Genomic DNA, 20839 nt, shown 5'->3' with positions numbered 1-20839 from the left:
TTTTGTGTTTACCCCAGTGTGAGTTTTAGGCTACCAGGTCCGGAACCCAAATTGCAGTCAACTACATGGGAGTTCACCAAGGAAACCATTATACCATCTGCTGGTCACCAAAAAACTAACAGGTTATCATCAAAAGTTTGTAACCCTTATTCATGACAAAAAGTTGGCCCACCATTAATTGTCTTGAAATAAAACAGGCACCTGATATGATTATCTAGATCCACAAGGTCAAGAAACTTTGGAAAAACTGAAACAGAGTATGAATTATTTAAGAGTTCTGAGGAGACCTGGGCTTTTCAAACCCTTTAATAGTATCAGATGACACATCCATTACTGATTTGGGGATTATTTTATTACAAGATCATGATAATGTAAAACATTCTGTAATATGCTCTAGTACAAAATGATTGCCAAGGGAAAGTAGTTTATTTGTCTTCTTTAAAGAAGGAAAGTTTGACAATTATTTGAGCTATAACATCATTGTTTAGGAGAGAACCCTGAGGACCAATCATTAAACCTTAACACTCAGATAAAATCTAACACTGAGGAGCAGAGGTGGCTGCAGAAGATTGAGGACTTCTAAAATATTGAACATGTTCCTAGTTGTTGACAATCCTTGTGGAGGACCCCTCGTAAAAAGTAGAGCTTCACATGCATTTCATGAGCATTTCCTGATATCATACTCATAATTTCCATTTTTTTCTTTTTTTAAGTGTATTTCTTTCTATCTTCCATGGGAGAGAGATAGACACCCCTAATAGGGTCTGTATACCACAAACCATCTCTAGCCTCCACCAGCCTAGATTAAGGACACACACACATAGCACATCCAGGGAGGCCCCCCGGAAACAAACTCAGGGCCTTCCCGTCTGAGTTCAGATGTATTACTGCTATACCATCATCTGGCCCTCATAATTTTTCTTAGGTTAAAATTGTTTCATTAAGGGTCAGCTCTGTGGTGCTGTGGTAATGCACTGCTTAAGAGAAACCAGATCCCACTGGACAACTGTGGTTTGAATCCCTAGCCTAGTCAGCCTGAAATACACTGGGGGTCGGGGGGTGGGGGGGAGAATACCATATTAGCATAATGTCATACCATTGTGCAGATGAGGCCCTCTAAAAGCTAATGGTCTCTGACCTCAGCTAGAATTCATGACACTGGCCAGTCCTGCTTGCAATCACCTTCCTCATCTTCCTCATCCATTCTTCTCCATTGTCCAATCACCTTCTGTCTCCCCAGTCCAACTATCTACTCTCACCATTCAGTGTTGACACATAACCTTGTCTCCACTATATTGGAGTATAGCGGTAAGAAGACATCAGCTCAACTTCCTGCCTCTACACAACAAATTTTTTATATCTATACCTGTCCATTCCGCCTTCCCTTTTGTTTGAAAGGACGTGGTGTTTCCCCTGCAGCCCACCCTTCACTGAAGAGGAATCCCTTCGTCTGTGTTCTCAATCTTATCCTCTTTCCTGTCCTATAGGACTCAATTTATGTATTAACTTCTCTCTCTCATCTCTTCACTTGCTCTTTTTGTTCTGGCTCTTCATCTTTAGCATACTAATATGTTAAATTTTCTCTCATAAACCCCTCAGAGCTCTACATCCTTCCCCCAGCTTTGATTTTTTTTTTCCTTTCCTTAACAGCCAAGCTACTTGCAGCATTATTTTCTGTCTTTAGGTGCTATTCACTCAGGCAATGCAATCAAACTTTAGTAGGTCATACACAGGGGCAAAAAGAAAGAAGATCTCTAACTTGAAATGTGATTGCTATCAGGAAGTTAACTCTAAAATCAACATACAATGAATCGACAAGAATACAGAATAATTTCCAGGCCAAAGTGAGACCTGATTAAAGGTATCAATAAGGGCTCAGGCCACAAATTAGCAGTATCCATGAGAGAAAGAAGGGACCTTAGCCAAGAAGCTTTAAGCATTTTAATTCTATAGGAATTCCATAAGGAATGCACTAGGCTGGCACAGTGTCACTCCAATTCTATTACTCCCCTCCTGTAGAGTCCTGATTTTATTTGACTTTCCATGTAGGTTGCCCCTGGAGAGACAGAATCTCTCATTTCAGGAGAGTTCAAAACTGGAGAAACAGATTAGCCCCCTGCTCAGTCAGGACTACATATAGTGAACCTGAAAGTTGTTCATAATTGAATATTAAAAGCAATAAGCAAGATAAATCACTCATTTTAACAAAAGCTATATATCAATATTAAAAGAAGAAATGAAATATTACCATCAAAAAGTTCCATGACGATGCAGAGGTCGTATCATTCTCAAATATTAAAAGAGCTTTTTGCATTAAGTAAATAGCTTTGGATAGTTTATTCTTCTTTATTTTATTCATTACACTTAATTCTACAAAAGCAAACAAATATTTTACCAAATAGGCAAGATAAAAAATTTCTTTCACATTTTTTAGAAATACAGGTCGTCTAATTATAATTACCTGTAAAACAATCAGTGCCTCCAGATTGTTTTAACTTGTCAGAACCTTTAGTAGAAATACTCTTGCTAACAGTTAGAGACTGCAAAACTGAAAACGAAGAAGAAAATTGTCATTACAATTAGGTTTGTGTCCAAGAGAGGAAATATTTTTAAACATTAAAGAGTAACTATCTCTTAGTAAAATTATTGCTTCATCTTTTTTTATTAATAGATAAAACTTAAATCTACTATGATGCAGTTTTGTTTTCAAATCCTTCCATTTGCTGCAGTATACTTTGACACAAAATAATTTCCAAATTATAAAAATACTTGATTTTCTTTTTTTATTTCATTTTATTCATTGTCATTATTTTTTTTTCTAAATTAACCAGAGAGAGACAGTGAGAAAGAAGGAAAGTGAGAAAGCAAGCTGCCCGGTCTGGGACTTGAGCCACAGACAACTATGTAGGAGTCCAGCCCCCTTAACCACCAGGCTACCTGCCAAAAAACCATGTAGGAGTCCAGCCCCCTTAACCACAATGCTACCTGCCAACCTCAAAATACTTGATTTTCTATTTCATCTTTAAAAAATCATTCTGAAGGATGATAAAAAGGGCCCCACCTACTTTTGTTTATCTCTTTATAAAATACAGATGTCAAGTCTTGATACCAACCAGCTGTCAAAAACTCTGTCCTCAGCCCTTTCTAGAAAGACTTTTTCATCCATGATCCCTGCAAGAGTTCTGGGGACTTCTAGCTCAGACTGATGATATCAGGGCCTCTCTCAAGATATTCAACTAAAACACAAATTGCCACCAGTTGTTGATTCTATTGTACAATTAGGACTGATCACAGTAGTTTAGTAAAGAGTGGAGCCTAGATAAGGAAAAGAGGACAAATCTATGCTGGCCCAGAAAGATGAAAACGGTAGCACTGATTCTTGATTTTCAGGTATGGTCCCCAAGAGAGCTGGCAATACTGTGTTTTATGCTAACTAATGTGGTATGTGGTATGTGAGGGTGACCTTACAATAATTCCCTTTTGTTGAATTTTAATTATTTGTGCTAATGTACATGAGTCACCATGGGATGGTGACTGACTGATGAAAAGATGTCAAAAGACACCATTAAAGGATATGAGGATTTCCCAAGTGGCAGAAGATAAGGAAACCTATCTGCATGGAGATAGCAATACAAAGCAAAAAATAATGCATCATCCTCTCAACACCTAGAGTATTATAAATGCTAATTAAGCTCTCTTGATTATAGTCTTCGGAGATAGCAAGGATGAGATTGCAAGAAAACTCTGAATGCCAGATACAGATGAGTCATATTTAATGCTATGGTCATTGACAGGCAACCATTACAAAGTTATTGAGTAAGAATGGCAAAAGCATTGGCAAAAATATTTAGGGAACATTAGTCAGCAGCAGCATAATAGCATGAGGAAAGACAGGAGGAACAAAGTGATCATCTGTGCTAGGATGACAGTTCAACAGAGCAGAGGAAAAAACCTATGAGAAACAGCTAATGCAAAGGAGAAATAAGTAATTTCATTAAGATTTGAACTCAAGCCTATCATTAATATCTTCTTCTTTCCATAAGAGAAAAAGAAAGAGGTATTTTTGACAAGGTCTCACCATGTCACAATTCTCCTGCCTTAGACTCCCAATTAGTTAAGATTACAGGTCAGTCCCCATGCCCAGCCCATTTCCAGGAACCAAACCCAGGCCTCCCACATGGCCCCAGCCTCACACAGCCAATACCCTACTGTCTGCACCATCACAACTGGACCTACTATCAATATCTTTCACTGGTCTCTTATAAAAACTCATTTGACCTCCAAAAATTTATAGATGACAATTAGGCCACAAACTAGTAACTCTGAGTATCTAAGGCCTTAACCCCCTACTAAATAAGATAACACAGCTACTAAGTAAAAAAATCATGGATTAGCCTAACAAGTGGTGTGGTAGTTAAAGCACCAGATCCCACATGGCTGACCCAGCAGTTCCAGTCCCAGACCTAGCAGCTTGAAAAACTCCAGATGCATGTATGTGCATGCCCGAAATCTAGAGAGAAGGGAATGGGGGATTGCACCATGGCCATTCTCTGGATGGTGATTTCTCACTTTCCCCCTCTCACTGTCTCTCTCCGATGAGCACACACTCCCTATGGCAACAAATCTTAAACCTCTTCCCCCAAAAAAAGGAGGGGAGCTAGTTTCTTAAAGCAAATGTGACATGAAAATCCTATCAACATTTGGAAGTAAATTTCTGAGCCAAATCTCTTCAAGAGTATTATGCTAAGTAACCTCTTTTGTGTATTAAAATAACTTTATTGGGAATAGCAGGTAGCAGGGCTGTTAAGGCACTGGATTCCCCATGATTGAGTATGATTTGAGTGCCAGACCCAGTGGCTTGAAAATCACACCAAGCACATATGTGTGCATGCCCAAGACCCTGAGAGGAAAATGGAGGAGTAAGAGATTGTAGAGTGGCCATTACCCCAGGGGAGAAGATTTCTCATTCTCCCTTCTCTCTATCTCCCTCTCTCTCTCTGGCAAGTGCATGCACCCTATGCCAAAAAATAATTTTAAAAAGCAAAAAAAGTATCGTGTTCAATCTATAGATGATAATGCAAATACACTTTAAATATTTCTAAATAATTAATAATTATATTAGTTATTTAACATGCAGTGAGTTGTATGAGAAACAGTTCTGAAAACTATAAAATGAGGGACCAGGAGGTGGTGTTAAGGTTCTGAACTCCCACATGGCCAACCATGGTTCAAGTCTCAGACCTGGAGGCTTGCTTTCTCACTCTGCCTCCCTCTTTCTCTCTGTCTGTCTCTCTGATAAGTATATGTGTGCTATACCAAATAAAATAAATAAATAAATAAACATTTTAAAAACAAAAAAAATACTAGAAGATGAAAACTGCAAAGAAAAAAGACAAAGAAAATTTTCTATAAAAAGAATATAAATGCAAATAAATTACCATGAGTAGCTATCAACTTGGAAACATAGCCATAAAAAATAGAATTAATTCGGGACCAGCAGTTGGTGTAGTGGCTGTCGCTGGACTCCCATGAGTCCCAGATCTGATGGCTTAAACTTGAGTCCCAGATCTGATGGCTTAAACTCATACCAGGTGTGTGTGTGTGTGCGTGCCCAGGATCCCAAGAGGAGGATGGAGAAGAAGGGACTGTGGCGTGGCCATCCCCCCAGGGGGTGATTAATCGCTTTCTGTTTCTCTGTCTCTCTCCTGTCTTTCTGGTGACTGTACACGTCCTATAGCAAAAACCTCTCCAAAAAACATATATTTTTTTTAAAAAAGAAGAAAATAGAATTAATTCAAGTAAATTTGAACACAGTTTTCTGTGTGATATTTTCTATAAACAAAATGAACAGCAAGGAAATTCTTAACTTAGCGGGGTTTGTTGTAAATAGCAGTTACTGGTTTAATCATTCTGAAAGTACTTAATTTAATTTAGTAGGATAAAGCAAGTAAATAGTTACATTGATTTTGTTGGGAACCAGAATTCACAATATGGGAGAAGGAAAATACAAAAATGAAATGAAGAAAGTAAGAAAGAACCCATTGGTTTTGGGCTTGGAATTGGAGATACCATAATGAACTTGAAAGGAGCTAGTTGATATTGTAATAACAATAAATACTCCTAGCTCACAGATCTTGGTTTCTAAATACCACTCTACCAAAAGGAACCAGGGACCCTTGGAAAAGTGGCTGATTCCAGGTCTGGAGTAGAGAACCTATAAGACATGTCTAGAATATTTTGCTGTGCAGAAAGGAAAACATGTCTCAAAAAACCATGGATACATATTAAAAACATAGAATTCAGTTTGAAAGACCTCTCCCACATTGGTAAAATTTGTGACTTTGAGCATCAGAAAAACAAATTCAGTAACTGATCATAAAAGATTTGATAAAAAGTAATCCAATCGATACCATTACACAAAAAAAGTAAAAGGGGCACAGTAGAGGGACAGATCTTTTTTTCAAAAGAATGACAGCAATAAATGTGGCAGTAATAATCCAACTGAAAATAAACATGTACAACTATTGTAATCATTGATTCAAGAAGGATCACCAGCGGAAGCTAAAATCAAATTGTATATGTTAATTATTTTTAGAACTATAAATTGCAGCCAGACCAAAGATATTACCATCATGAGAAGGGTTCAGCTGGTTATTAAGCAAATGAATGCCAGCAGTCTCTAGAAAGGGCGAGAAAATGGGTTCTTCCTTTAAAGCTTCCAGAAGCAGCTTTGCTGACATTTTGAGACCCATTTAGACTAAAAATAAGGCAATAAACAACAACCTATGACTCTAACACTCCTGTCAAAGATGTCTCTTTTAAATTTTCAATAACTCCCAGGTTCAAGTATAAACCCCTCCGCCCTTCAGCATTTCACTGTGATCGACTTCTCTCTGGGTTTATCTGCTGTCATTCCCCCACACATACTCATTTCTCCAGTAGTTCCTACACTGCACCATCCAGTGTCTGCTTCCACCTTGCTAAAGGCTATTTTTTCTATACAAAATGATGAGGTAGAGATCCTTTCTACTTTCTTCATAAAGATAACTCTTAATAGCTTTCTGGTCAACTATCACTCCTTCCAAGAGGTCATCCCTGACTTTCTTAACTGATATAGATATTTCTGTGTGCCCGTAACACTGTGAGCAAACCTCTCTTACATTTGTCAATTTTGACTGTAACAGTTGCTTACTCATCTAGACACTCAAAAGGGAAAGCTGCCTGATTTTTACCAAGCCCAATATGGTGTCTGGATTTGGGTAGATACTCAATAAGTGTTTGCTCAAGTCAATGAACAAAATACCAATAACTTCCTCTAATTTAAAAAAAAAAAACATAATTTACTAAACATTTTCAGACATTTACAGGGGCTAGTTGGTGTCATGGTGGTTAAGGCAGCTGGATCCTACATGGCCAACTCTGCAGTGTGAGTCCCAGACACAGGTTTATAAAACATGTGGGGCACATGTGTGGATGTGCCTAAAATCCTGAGAGGAGCATGAATGAGAAGGGATCGTGACATGGCCATTCTCCCTGGGGAGTATTTTTTCACTTTTTTTCTCTTCTCTCTCCGTCTCTCTCTTCAGTGAGTATACACACTCTATAGAAAAAAAAATTTTAATCTAATATACAAGATGTAAAGCAATCAGGAGAAGTGCCTATTGGTATTGAGCAAGAAAAAACTAAATACAATAAAATGTACCTGGAAAACAGTCAACAAGAACTCAGTTTACAAATTAATTTGGTTCTATACCTGAATGTGGCTGAAAACAGATGCAGAACAATTATTTGCTTTGATGACTATACCTTGCAATTGCTCAAGAAGCACAACAGCTATTCGATGCTGAGCCTGAATCAGTTCAAGATGCAAATCCATCATAAAACTATTTGCTGTGACTGGTTTGTAAGTTTCTCCATCTATGTCATTGGTAGTTTGCTTTGGTCCAGTACAATTGAAGTAAAAATAAAAAGAAATGGTTATCAAAACAAGCTAAACTTTTATCCTATGACCACTCAAGTTATCATGATATTATTCATTGTCTAAATTCTGCTCATTTTCAGCTCTTTGCAATTGGTTTACACACTATTAAATATACTCTTGAAATTCAACACTATCCTTCTTCACCGACAAATACAGAGACTACCCACTTCTCTTGATTTTTTTCTTGTAAGAGGGGAATATATTTCCAGCCTAGGAAAAGAATGCCATCACAAATCTTGCTTTACTCATCTATTTGTCAGCCCAACCCCCTTCCTAGTCAAGTAAGACTTCAACCAAATATGAGATTATTCCATTCATACCTTAGTATAGCAGTGGTCAATTACTGATGATCCGTTTGGCAAAGCAGTTAACATGCAGTTCAAATTTATTCCACTAATTGCTTTGTCAAGAAGTTCATAAGCAAAAAATAACTGTTCCACAGGAGTTTTCTAAAATAATGTTATGAATAAAAAAGAAAAACTTAAGGGAAAAAATCACATATAACTTTTAAATAATAATTCAAAACCAAATAATAGAAATATATTCTAACATTAATAAAGCTGAAACTGCTGTTCTTAAAATCTTTTAAAATTACACTTAAAAAATAAATAAATAAATAAATAAAAAGCATACCTATTTAATGACAGCAGTAAGTTACATAGCCTCAGGTAGGTGCTACTTTATAGTATGTTCATTCTGCTCACTGAGTTTTATGCCTAAAGTCAGACATGTGTTAATATATATGTTTATATCAACTGTACTCACTATTGAAAGTATTTAGTTTAATTAAGATCTTTTCTGAATCCATAAAATGTGGGAAAAAAAGCAACAACATGGAAACCAACTGTAAATACCAGAGACAGTGTGGGAGGAGGGTGGAAAATGGGAGAGGGTGAGAGAGAGGGAATCAAGGGGTGGAGTGGGGGGAGAAGTAAAATATATAGAAACAAGAAATGGAAAATTGTTTGTGGAAGATAACAGGTATGGTAATATCTTTGATTGAGTCAATATACAGTGTATTCTGGATGAGAAAACTCAGTTTATATGCTTCAATAATATACAGCAAATGCATGTAAAATAAATAAATTTAAAAGATAAATAAATCAATAAAATAATTCTTATAGGAAGACAAATATACAGAATGATGAAAAGAACAATCAGCACTGTTTACAGTTTAAATTTTCCATATGTCTTCCAGAACTTTTTAGGAGATAAGAAATACAAATACATATTTATAGGTGAAGTCTCTTGTGTACTTTCACACAATGCCATTCTTCCTCTCTGTCCCTAAAGGTACCAGTGTTCTTAATTTTAAGAATCTGCTTTTGCAGGTTCTTAAGCTCTTACTACATATGTGTGTCCTTAACAGTTATATATAATATCGCTTTGTATATTTTTTAATTCTCCCTTATAAAATTCTGCAGACTGCTTTTTCATACTACTGTATGTTGTTGAAACTTTCCCATGCAGGTATATGTAACTCAATGAGTCAGTTAGGGTTGAGTTATGAACACAGAATTACTCTAGATACCCCAAGCAGAGAGGGAATTAATACAACAATTAGAGGTGTCCATCACCATTAGAAGCCTTGGGGGAACAAAATTAAAAAGGCTAGTAGTAGTAAAGGTTTTACTTCATGCAATTCTCAAGAGCTTGCTTAGAAGCCTCTGTGAATCTAAGAATCTAGGAAACAACTGACAACAACCTCAAGCGCCCCACTACACTGAAGCAGGTGAATTTCAAGAGCTTGCTCAGCAGGGTGGTGAATTCACATCTTCCATCTGCCATTGCAGAATAATAACTCTCTCTTCTCTTCTACATTACAAATTTATGCAAATACTCTTCACTAGAAGACTAGCCTAAAACCATATGGAAATGAGACGCTGGAAATATAGTTCTGGTTCCCATCTATAATGAAAAGGTGACCACAGAAAAGGACTGCAATGGTGCCAGGCTGACCCTAGTTCAAGCCAACTGTAGATCATTCATCCTTGTAGCCTATAAAGGAATGCTGTTATTCTGGGAAACACGTCACAATTCATTATCCATTCTTCTGCTGACAGACATTCCGATTGCTATTGCTAAATATGCTGCAATGTGTTATACTTGTCTGTGAATGAAGATAAAATTGATACTTCCTTCATGGTAGTCCTTCTCATGTTTTTCTGCTTCCTTTTTTTAATGTATCTAAGACCCTCAGGATATATAGAACATAAGAATGACAGATATATTTGTGGCTTACATCATTTTTTTTTAAGGACTAGTCTTAATATTTGACCACAGGTATAACATTCATCGAAGGTCTTTAGGTGATATCCTTTATTGGACATGCAAGTTCTCTTCTATTGCTAACTACTAGATGTTATTTTTTAAAAAGACAGTTGTTGCATTTTGTCAAATATTTTTGTTGCATTCCTTTGTTTAGTGCAGTGGTCATGTTTTCTCTTTTTACCTGCTAATATATGTTACGGTATAGATGTCCTAATGCTAAGTCATTTTGGCATTCCTATACACAATTTGATTATATATATCCATTCTAGAGAAAGAAAGGTTGATAGAATAACAGGCTCAGGAAGGTTCCCAAGCAACTCGAGAGGTATAAATTCAAATAACAAACCTGCTTGAGAGCAAACCTAAGGTTATAAATCATTGGAAGACTTTCTCCTATCCACTCCCCATCTTGGTACCCAACTTGAGATATCTACCTATATAAATAGGCAGATTTTTTTTCTAGTCTACTTTCTCCTAGGATGTAATTTTTTGTAGGTTTTAACTTTATGTAGGAGTTTCAGTTCCAATCTTCCCCATCTTTTATGTGCCCAAGCATCATCTCTTGTCCCTGGATGGCTGTTAAAATCCAGGCTTCTGGCCCAGCCTCTGTAGCAGACTTGATAGCATACTGAAGTGCAATGATGAAGTCACATGGTTACCATGAGTTGAATCCCTGAAACACACTGGGCATGATACAAATGCCCAGGATTCAATGACTGGAAAGCTGGAGGACTGAGATCAAGGTATGACCAGACCCTTTGGAGGGTGCTTCTTTCTCTCACTATCTCACTTTATCTTGTGTATGTGCTTGCACACACATGCGCACATGCTCTATAATGAATAAAGAAAAAAATTCTGCTTTAAAACTAAGCTTTGAGACTAGCTGATAGTATAGTAGTGACTCAACTGGACCCATGTAGGAAAGGCCCAGGGTTTCCATCCTGGGACTTCACTGAACACATCCCCATAATACAGACCAACTGGGGGGCTAAAAGAAGAATATGGCATGGGGTCTCTCTCTCTCTCTCTCTCTCTCTCTCTCTCTCTGTCTCTCTTTCTCTCTCTCCCTCTCAAAATAAGTAAATAAACTTTATAAAAATCTAAGCTTCTGTGTAACTGCCCATCCATCTATTACTACACTGGCCCATAAACTTACCATTCTGGTTTTCAGTTCCCTTTCTATTTTGACCTCTGAAGTTCACATTACTTTCTTGTGAGTTCTTTAGTGTATTTATTTAGAGGAATGTCCAACAAGTGACTGTACATCGTCTTGAGAAGAGGGTGAGTTTTTTTCTAATTTAGATAGTAATAGAAACTAAATGGCCTTTAATGTCTTTGTTGTGAAAAAAAAAAAAAAGTCACCTCCTAAGAAATCCCTTTTGTTTGTTGACTTAATTGCCAGAAATTTTCCATCTCATACTAAAAGCTAGCACTTTGTAACTTCCACTGGTATTCTTAATTCCTACCCTGTGACTCTTCAAAGAACAAGTGCAAAATACTAAGACAGTGATTCTCAAACTCTAGTGTCCTTAAGATCTACCCGAGGAACTGCTAAAAACTTCACACCTGAAATTATGATTCAGTACGTCTGGAGTGAGAAATAGAAAGCTGCATGTTTCCTAAGAACCATAAGTGATCCTTAGAAAAACCATTGGCAGACGGCTATTACGCCTCTTCAACCACTTCCATGGGTCAAACTCTCTTCCGAATTTAGGATTTCTCATTCCAGCTCTCTTCAGAAGACACAATACAGCATCAAGAACTCAAACTCATATTCCCTCAAACATCATTAGATGATAAAAACTCATCTTCCAATTTGGAAAAGTACATTTAAAATGAACTCCCCAGTTCTACTGTACATTCACAACAATACTTGACTGATTCCCAATTTCTTAGACCTTATCTATTATAATGAGTTTGACAAGGTACTTTAAAAAGTTCATGGAAAGGCTAGTCCTGTGGCCCAGTAGTTAAAGGAGCCAGAGCCCACATAGCTGACTACACTTCAAATCCTTGTCCACTAGCTTGAAAAATATTCCAGACACATGTGCTTGATGCCCAAAATTTTGACAGGAGGGAGAGTTTCTCCTCTCTCTTTCTCTGCACATGCTCTCTGGCAATTAAAAAAATTCAAGCCACCCTGTGGCATGGTGATTAAGGAAGCTAGATCCCACATGGCTGACTGCACAGTTTGAATTCCAGACCCAATGGCTTGAAAACCACATCAGGCACATGTGTGTGTATGCCCAAAATCCCAAAAGGAGGGAGAGAGAGAGGAGAAAAGATTGCAGAGTAAGTATTTCCCCATGAGGGGATGCTTTCTTACTTTTCCTCTCTGTCTCTCTCTGGCAAATGCATGCAGCCCCTGGCAAAATTTTTAAAATACATATTTCATGGAAAAATAAAGTAGGTGCATGTTTTGGTGTAAAAAACACCTTGGAATTCATGCACACTTCTTTCATAATATTCATTTTTTATGAGCTTCTGAAGACCCCTCAAAGAAGAAATAACACTTTATGTTTTATTTTTTAATTTATCTATTTATTTCTTGTGATTTTCAAGCCATTGGATTCAGGATTGGAACTGCAATCGGCCACACAGGAATCTTGCACATTAACTACCACACGACCTGCTGGCCCAAAATAACACTTTAAATTAGCACTTGTTCTTATATTTCAAAGGGCTGTCACATAAAAAAAAAAAAAGTAGGAAATGACTGCACTGTATTAAAGATAAGCTAAAGTTATTTATAGCTATGTATTAGAAAAATAACCTTTTTTATTAAGTATTTGCCACAGGGCAGGTGTGCTGACTAGAGACAGACAGTGAGAGAGAAAGTGAGAAATCACCCCTTAGGGAGGATGACCACACCACAATCCCTTCTCCTCCATTCTCCTCCATGCCCAGCAGGATTTCAAGCTGTCAGGGTCCAGGACTCGAACCACAATCAACCATGTAAGAGTTCAGCACCTTAACCACCACACTAACTGCCAGCCCCAGAAAAATATATTTTATAAAAAAATAGCTTCAAGACTTCTTTTTTAATCAAGAGCAACACAGGATAGTGGCTAAAAACCCAAACTTTGAAGGTAAAACACCTAGGTTCAAATGCCTGCTTTTACCACTTACTATGAGACTGAGCAAATTGGGTGTAGTAGTAAAAATGAACACTATGGGTATGTGAATCAACTTCAGTGACTCTCATAAACACAATGCTAAAAGTAAAAAGCAAGCTGAAGAATAAACATAGTACAACACTACTTACATGAATTTTAAACAGGCAAAACATTACTCCAGGCTGCCTAAGAATGCCTGCTTCTGTGCTCAGCTTGGTAGCACAGTTAGTAACAAAGTAAACTGCAGTGCTGGAAGCCACGTGGCCAACAGTGGGTTCAGACACCTGAGATTTATCATCACCGGCATTTAGGACACCAGTTACTCAAGGGTGGGGAGAATTGGAGGGTTAGGGGGTAGAGGGCAACGTAATGTGCTCAGGAGAAATTAGTGGAGGTGAGTTCCGTCTGGACTAGTAATATTTTGTTTCTTAAACTAGCAGATGAGAAAATGAGTCTTTATTACAAGCCCAATTTTAGGTCATATAGTTCAAGTGGAGTTTTCAAAGAAAATATGGTAATTATGAGGATTAACATTTAGCAACAGGGAAAGATTTATGAAATAATATTAAGAAAAGGCATCGGAGGCCAGCCTGTGGCCTGGTGGTGAAGGTGGCTGAATCTCACACAGCAAACTGCTGGTTCAATACCCAGACGCAGTGACTTGAAATCACACTGGCTGCATGTGCACGTGTGCCCAAAATCATGAAAAGAGTGATAAATGAAAAAGAAAGGACTGTGGCATGACCATGCCCCAGGGAGGGTGCTTTTTCATGTTCTCCTCTCTTCTCTCTCTCTCTCTCTCTCTCTGTCCCTCTCTGGTGAACACATGAGTCCTCTGACAAATTTTTAAAAAGAAAAAAACATCAGAATGCTATTATGCTTTATAAAAGTAAAAGAAACCAGAAGAAAGAAAACTATCTAAATCAGTATACAAAAATTACAGATCTTTTTCATTTTTTATATCTTAAAACATCCTCAAATGTTGGGAACCAGCAGTTAGCATAATGGCTATGTCGCTGGACTCCCACGTAGTCGACCGTGGTCCGTGTCCCGGACCCGGTGGCTTAAAACTCACGCCGGGCACGTGTGCGTGCGTGCCCAAGATCCCGAGAGGAGAATGGAGGAGAAGGGACTGCGGCGCGACCATCCCCCCTGGGGGGTGATTTCTCGCTTTCTGTCTCTAATGTCTCTCTCTGTCTGTCTGGCGAGTGCACGCGCCCTACAGTGAAAATCTCTCCAAAAAAAAAAAAAAACACATCCTCAAATGTTAATACTACTTTTGTAATTTAAAATTATAGTTTATGAATTAAATCAGACGAGCCAAAATACAGAGTTTCCTGCCTTCCTCTCTGAAAAAGTATTTTTCAACTGTGGTCCATGAAACAACAGTATCCTAAGTAGGTATTCCATAGTAGGTTAAAGGGAATTTATTCTCAAATAGTGAAACATACAGTGTTCTCTATCAGCTCATTGGAAAATTACAACGCTCACAAACAAATAAATGCCTCTGAGAGGTATCATAGTAAAAAAAAAAAAAAAACCTATTGTGTTTAACCCAGCATCGCCCAGGGTTTCCTGACCATGACATGCTTTCCCGAAGGAGAGCACCAGCATCACATAGGACAGAGATTGAAACCTGCTGCTCTTGATTTTGCCTGTAAATAAATGAATGTTGTTATCTGTGTGAGGCAGTTCCCCAGACTCTATTCATATCTGTACACAACCCACACTGTACAGAAATAATTCAAATATCATAAGCACAATAAAGATGACTAGCCAATTATTTTCCCCTCTCCTTTTTTGCTCTTAAGTAATGCTCACTGAGAACTTTCTACACACCAGAGACTGTTCTAAGTACATTCTAAACAGGTAAGGAACAATTTACTCCGAGTAAATATGCTAAGTAGGACATCCTTTATAGATAAGCCTATGAATCCCAAAACATCCAAAATGTCAGTAATAACGAAAGTATAAATCCTTTCGAGATACTTTACCTTATTGTTTTTAAAGAATTATTTTATTTATCTTTATTTATTTTTTTTAATTTGACCAGCAAGGGACAGGATAAGAGAGAGAGAGAGAGTGAGAAAGCAAACCACCAGGTCAGGGACCTGAACTGCAGTCGGCCCTGTGGGAGTCCAGCACCCTTAATCACCACGCCACCTGCTGGCCCCACATTACCTTATTTTTAAGCTGATAGGATTTTTTTTCAGAGAAAAAACAAAAGGTATAAGAATGTTCTTGTAAATCATAATTTATGTAGAAACCATAAATTCTTAAATTCTAAATATTCAAAATCATTTCTACAATTAACTGTTATACATTTACATTCTTGATATTATTTTTAAATTAAAATTCATCTTTTAAACTGTATTTTCTAAAATGTGTTGTAATACCTTTAATATTGGAAGAATTTCTGAAATCCCTTTTGGAGTCCCAAAGAATTCATCAGTCCCTTTTCTTAAAATTATATCTGAAAAAAGAAAGAAAAAACAGTGCAAGAGAAAAAAAAAAAAAAGGGAGGGAGGGAGAAGAAAGAGAAGAAGAAAATTAAGAAAATACAGTTAGAAGAAGAGTAAAGAGGAGAGAGGACAAAACATGCAGAAAGAAGGAAGGACCAGAGGAAGGAAAAGGAGGAAAGAGAAAAACAGAAATGTAGCAATGAATTATCATTTTTCAAACATGATTATAGTTATTTTTAATTACTCATGATAAAAAAAAAAGACTTTACCAAAAAAGCTTTCAGTGTTTTTTAATATTTGACTAAATAAATTGTTTCTGTTCGGTAATTATTTTTTTTCTTTATACAAGCCAATTTAAAAGCATCTTGCAATACAGCATACTAACTATTGGGTCATCAGAAAAGTCATGACACATTTTTCTATGTTTTTCTATGCAAAAATGTGTCATGACTTTCCCTACCACCCAATAAATAAATGATCTTTTATCAACAAGATTATATCATGGTAAAGAGATTGATCTACAAAGTCCACTTAAAAGCATTCAGGGACCAGCAGAGTCTGACGTGGTCAACCATGGTTTGAGTCCTGGACTCGACAGCTTAAAACTCACCCCAGACAAGTGTGCATGTGTGCCAAAAATCCCAAGAGGAGAATGGAGGAGAAGCAACTGTGGCATGGCCATTCCCCCAGGGAGGCAATTTCTTACTTTTTGTCTGTCTTTCCAGGGAGCGCACACAGCCTACAGTAAAAAATCTCTCTAAAAAAAAAAATAATTAAAAAAAAAGCATTCAAAAAATAATAGCATAGAAGCCTTATGAACTTGGAAAAATATCAGAGAAAGCTAGTTTGATTCAGTGAAATATAAATTATAAATATTTATATGGCAATGTTAGCTTCCTATCTTAAAAGGTATTTAATAATTCAAACTAAACAATGTATTACTTAATAAACAGACTAATAAACATCTTGAGGCAGATTGTCATAACTAACATAGAAAAATGACTGGTATTTTGTTTTATGTGCCAATAAGGTAATGAAAATAACATTTCTAGAAACGTTGTAAGAATTTATACCTCTAAATAGGGACAACCTCTACGACATAATATAGAAGTTTTAAGTCTGAAAATGAATTATGCTCCAATACTGACTAGTTCATTAGAAATGAAATAGTTAAACAAAGAATCAATACCTTGCATTGTATTTAGCATACTAATATTTATACAGGATAAAGTAACAGTTTCTCAAAAGTAACTAGTAAACAGAACAATAAAATTGGATAAGAGGCTTTTTCTTTCATTTTTTTCTTTTTTCCTTTTCTTTTTTATTTTTGGAGAGGTTTTTGCTATAGGGTACATGAGCTCACCAGAAAAAAGAGAGACAGAAAGTGAGAAATCACCAACCCTCCATTCTCCTCCCTGGATCTTAGACACACACGCCTAGTTTAAGCCACAGGGTCCGGGACTTGAACCATGGTCACCTACATGGCAGTCTAGCGACATGGTCATTATGCCATCTGCTGGTTCCTACAAGACTTTTCTAAAAAGTAATCATTGGACCTTGTGTTTCTAGTAATAGTAATAGGTAATCTAGAAAAGTTCTCCCAGAAGGAGAAAAGACAGAAAATGCTTTTTCTTTTTCATTCTTTTCTTTCCTTTTTTTTTTTTTGGGGGGGGGGCGGGGGGGCAGCTAAGATAGTGATAAAAATAAATAAATAAATATGGGGCCAAGATCTTGGGAAGGAAGGCCAGAGGTTATAGAATGGCATTTCAGCTTTTTCCACTGGGAGATTATGTCAATTTGAGAGAGAAGCTGAGAAGCTGAGTAAAATTTTTGACAGCTTTAACGGGTGAAAGCAATTGGGATTAGTATCCAGGACCCACCAATGATGAGAAGCCAAAACGGGCTGCCTCCTAAAAGCACTAAAATGAACTGATAGTAGATCTTCAAAGAAAAGGCATCTCAGCTTCAAAATATCTTACTGTCTCAAATTGGAGTGACAGAATTCTACAGTTTTAGTGCTTTCACATAAATTGTAAAAGCAAGAATTAATCTTCTCTAGAAGAAAACATCATCAAAGGCCCAATGATTTCTACAAAATACTTAGCAAATACAATGTCCATCACATACTCAAAAATAATTAGGGTCACATAACAGATGATGAGTTAAGTTCTTCATCAAAGAATTCAACATAATAAATACAAAGGAATGACAGAAGTTAGGAACCTTTCTGGGTTCTCAGCCCTACTCCCTCAATGACAGATGAAAGTTGTACAATGTAATTCTCGATACAATGCAATAGAGAGTTAAAAGCTCCACCTATACAGTATTCTTGCCAAAATATAAGATACTTGTAAGAATTCTTTTTGACACGATAGCACCTGAGTCAAAGTAAGCCTCTAGATCTAGTTAGAGAACAAGTTAATGGGACCAGCAGTCAGTGTAATGGCTATGTCACTAGACTCCCATGCAGTCGACCACGGTTCAAGTCCCAGACCTGGTGGCTTAATCTCATGCCAGGCGTATTTGCATGCGTGCCCAAGATCCCGAGAGGAGAATGGAGGAGAAGGGATTGCAGCGTGGCCATCACCCCTGCGGGGTGATTTCTTGCTTTCTGTCTCTCTCTCTCACTCTGTCTTTCTGGTGAGTGCACATGCCCTATAGCAAAAAGCCTCTTCAAAAAACAAAAAAGAGAAACAGCCTAAGTAATATCATAAGGGGGCAAACAGTCAAACCCAGAATATGAGAAGTCCTACAGGGTAATGACTCAGTTTCCTCCAAAGCTAAATGGCTTGAAAAATGTGAAAAGGGGAAGAACTGCTAGAGACTAGAAAGATTTAAAAGACATATTACAAAAATATAATATGTGGACTTGTTTGGATTCTGATTGGAACAAACCAACTTTAAGAGACATTTTAACACTATTAGGAACATAGGAATTATTACTAATTTTGTAAGGTATAACAATAATGACATTCTAATGTTGTTTAAAAAAAACCCTTTATGTTAGGCAGATATATAGATACACACACAAACACACACACACACACACACACACACACACACACACACAGAGGTGTATTTGCTAGTGAAAAAACATGATATCTGCTTTAAAACACTCCAAGACAGGGAGGAGGTAGGTAATAGAGGAGGAGATGAAACAAGGTTGGGAAGACATTGATAATGATTGGTCTGAATGATGCATACACCATGCCTTAGTTCATCTCTCCATATTTGAAATTCTATATAATAAATATTTTAAAAAGGAAAATGTGCTTTTAGAAAGGGCATTTCAAAAATACAACTTCAGGCCACTGAATGTTAGATGGGCAAATCAGTGGTTCTCAAACTTTGATGTGAATCAAATTCACCTGGGAAGCTAATAAAGACTAGAAAGATCCAGTCTCGCTGAAGTAGGACAGAGCCTGAGCCTTGCGTTTTTAACAAGTTCCCAGATGAGACTGATATCAATCAAAGTTGGAGAACCACAGCTCTAAAACTCCATCTGAAAAATTATACTCAACAACAGAGAACAGGCAGTGCCTGTTTCGTGAGTCTCTGGGAAAGCAATGACTTTATTACAGTCTTCCAAATGCCATCCATACTCTGTAAATGGGGTGAAATGCCCACTGCAACACCCCATCTCACTCTCTACTTGTGCAGGTTAACTGATAGGCCAAGGCTTCAACAGCAGACAGGAAACAGAATGGGAAAGTCAGAGCATAATGCCATTCTATGAGAGAGGGCATCTTCAGGAAGGAAAAATGGTAAAAAAGAGGGGGTGACAGGGAGATTAGAAGAGTGTGTAGGTAATAAAACAAAATAGATCACAAGAAGAAAGGGGTAAAGGGGGAAACAATAAATGAATAAACAAGAATTTTAAGAGGAGGAAATTTAAAAGAGTTCAAGTCCCAGATTCATTGGCTTGAAAAACATGCTGGACACATGTATATGTGTGCCTAAAATCCCAAAAAGAGAATGGAGGAGAAGGGACTGCAGAATGTCCATCCCCTCTACGAGCTGCTTTTTCATTCTCTCCATTTCTCTGGGTCTCTCTTTCTGCCCCTCCAGATAGTGAAGGTGCCCAACAGCAAAAACTACCCAAAAAAAGGAACTAAAAGGCAGAAGGATATTGATCCATTGAGCAGTTAATTATTTGAGCTCCGGCTCTGTGGTGGTTCCAAGAATAGAGCTGAGACCAAGGTATGTTCTCTTCCTTTAAAAAGTGTTCGCTCATTAGAGAGATGAGAAAGAAGGAAATTCGCAGAGAAGAGAAGGGAAAATGAGAGGGGGATAAAGAAAGCATCAAGTAACTAAGGACAGAGAAGAGGAATATATGAGTGAGGCAAAGACTGTGTGGCCTACCATTCGATCATAGACCATATAACCTTTTCTTCCTTTTTTTTTAAGGTTAGTTCATTTCTTTTATTAACTCATAAAAAGTTATGTGTCTTCTGGTTTGTTGAAGCAGTAAGTCCGACAACATTTGCCACAATAATGTGTCATGTCTGTCAAAATGGCTGGCCATAAAAACTCCAGCTCCACATTCATCTGAAGGGCACGCCCAATGAAGGAGACTAATTTTGCCATTTTCATCCACTTACAGTATTTCGGGACAGCTAGCTTAACCTTCTTTTTCTTATGCTTATTCTTCTTAGTAGTGATATAAGACTTCTTTCTTAGCACCATCACGAAGTCTGAGCACAAGCTGAGGCGTGGACTCCTGGACTCCTTTTGGATGTTGTGGTCAGACAAAGTACGTCCATCTTCCAACTGCTTGCCAGCAAAAATCAGTCTTTGCTGATCAGAAATAATTCCTTCCTTATCCTGGATTTTGGCTTTTAGATTTTCTATTGTTCCAACGGTTCAATCTCAAGCGCTTTTACAAAAATCTACATGTTGGTGGCAGTCCCACTGCAGATGGCGGATCAGAAAGCACTTTTCTTGATATCCACTTGCTTAACCCTATATTATTATTTATCTATAATTACAATTTTTTTTCTTTTTTTTTT

General features: G+C 37.4%; 1 protein-coding gene across 1 annotated transcript in view; it reads right to left on the bottom strand.

Moving 5' to 3' along the window:
- CFAP54 (cilia and flagella associated protein 54) overlaps positions 1-20839 on the bottom strand; it is a 347206-nt gene that overhangs the window by 263605 nt on the left and 62762 nt on the right. The window contains exons 15-19 of the mRNA XM_014590242.1: positions 15765-15841; positions 8302-8430; positions 7807-7936; positions 2462-2548; positions 2249-2370 (exon numbers count right to left, since the gene is read on the bottom strand). Coding sequence (XP_014445728.1) covers positions 2249-2370; positions 2462-2548; positions 7807-7936; positions 8302-8430; positions 15765-15841 — 545 coding nt within the window. The remainder of the gene's footprint in view (positions 1-2248; positions 2371-2461; positions 2549-7806; positions 7937-8301; positions 8431-15764; positions 15842-20839) is intronic.

Source organism: Tupaia chinensis, unplaced genomic scaffold (genome assembly GCF_000334495.1).
Source record: "Tupaia chinensis unplaced genomic scaffold, TupChi_1.0 Scaffold000423_1, whole genome shotgun sequence".
Lineage (NCBI taxonomy): Eukaryota > Metazoa > Chordata > Mammalia > Scandentia > Tupaiidae > Tupaia > Tupaia belangeri.
The sequence above is the reverse complement of the archived record's forward strand: the minus strand, read 5'-3'. Positions and strand labels throughout refer to the sequence as shown.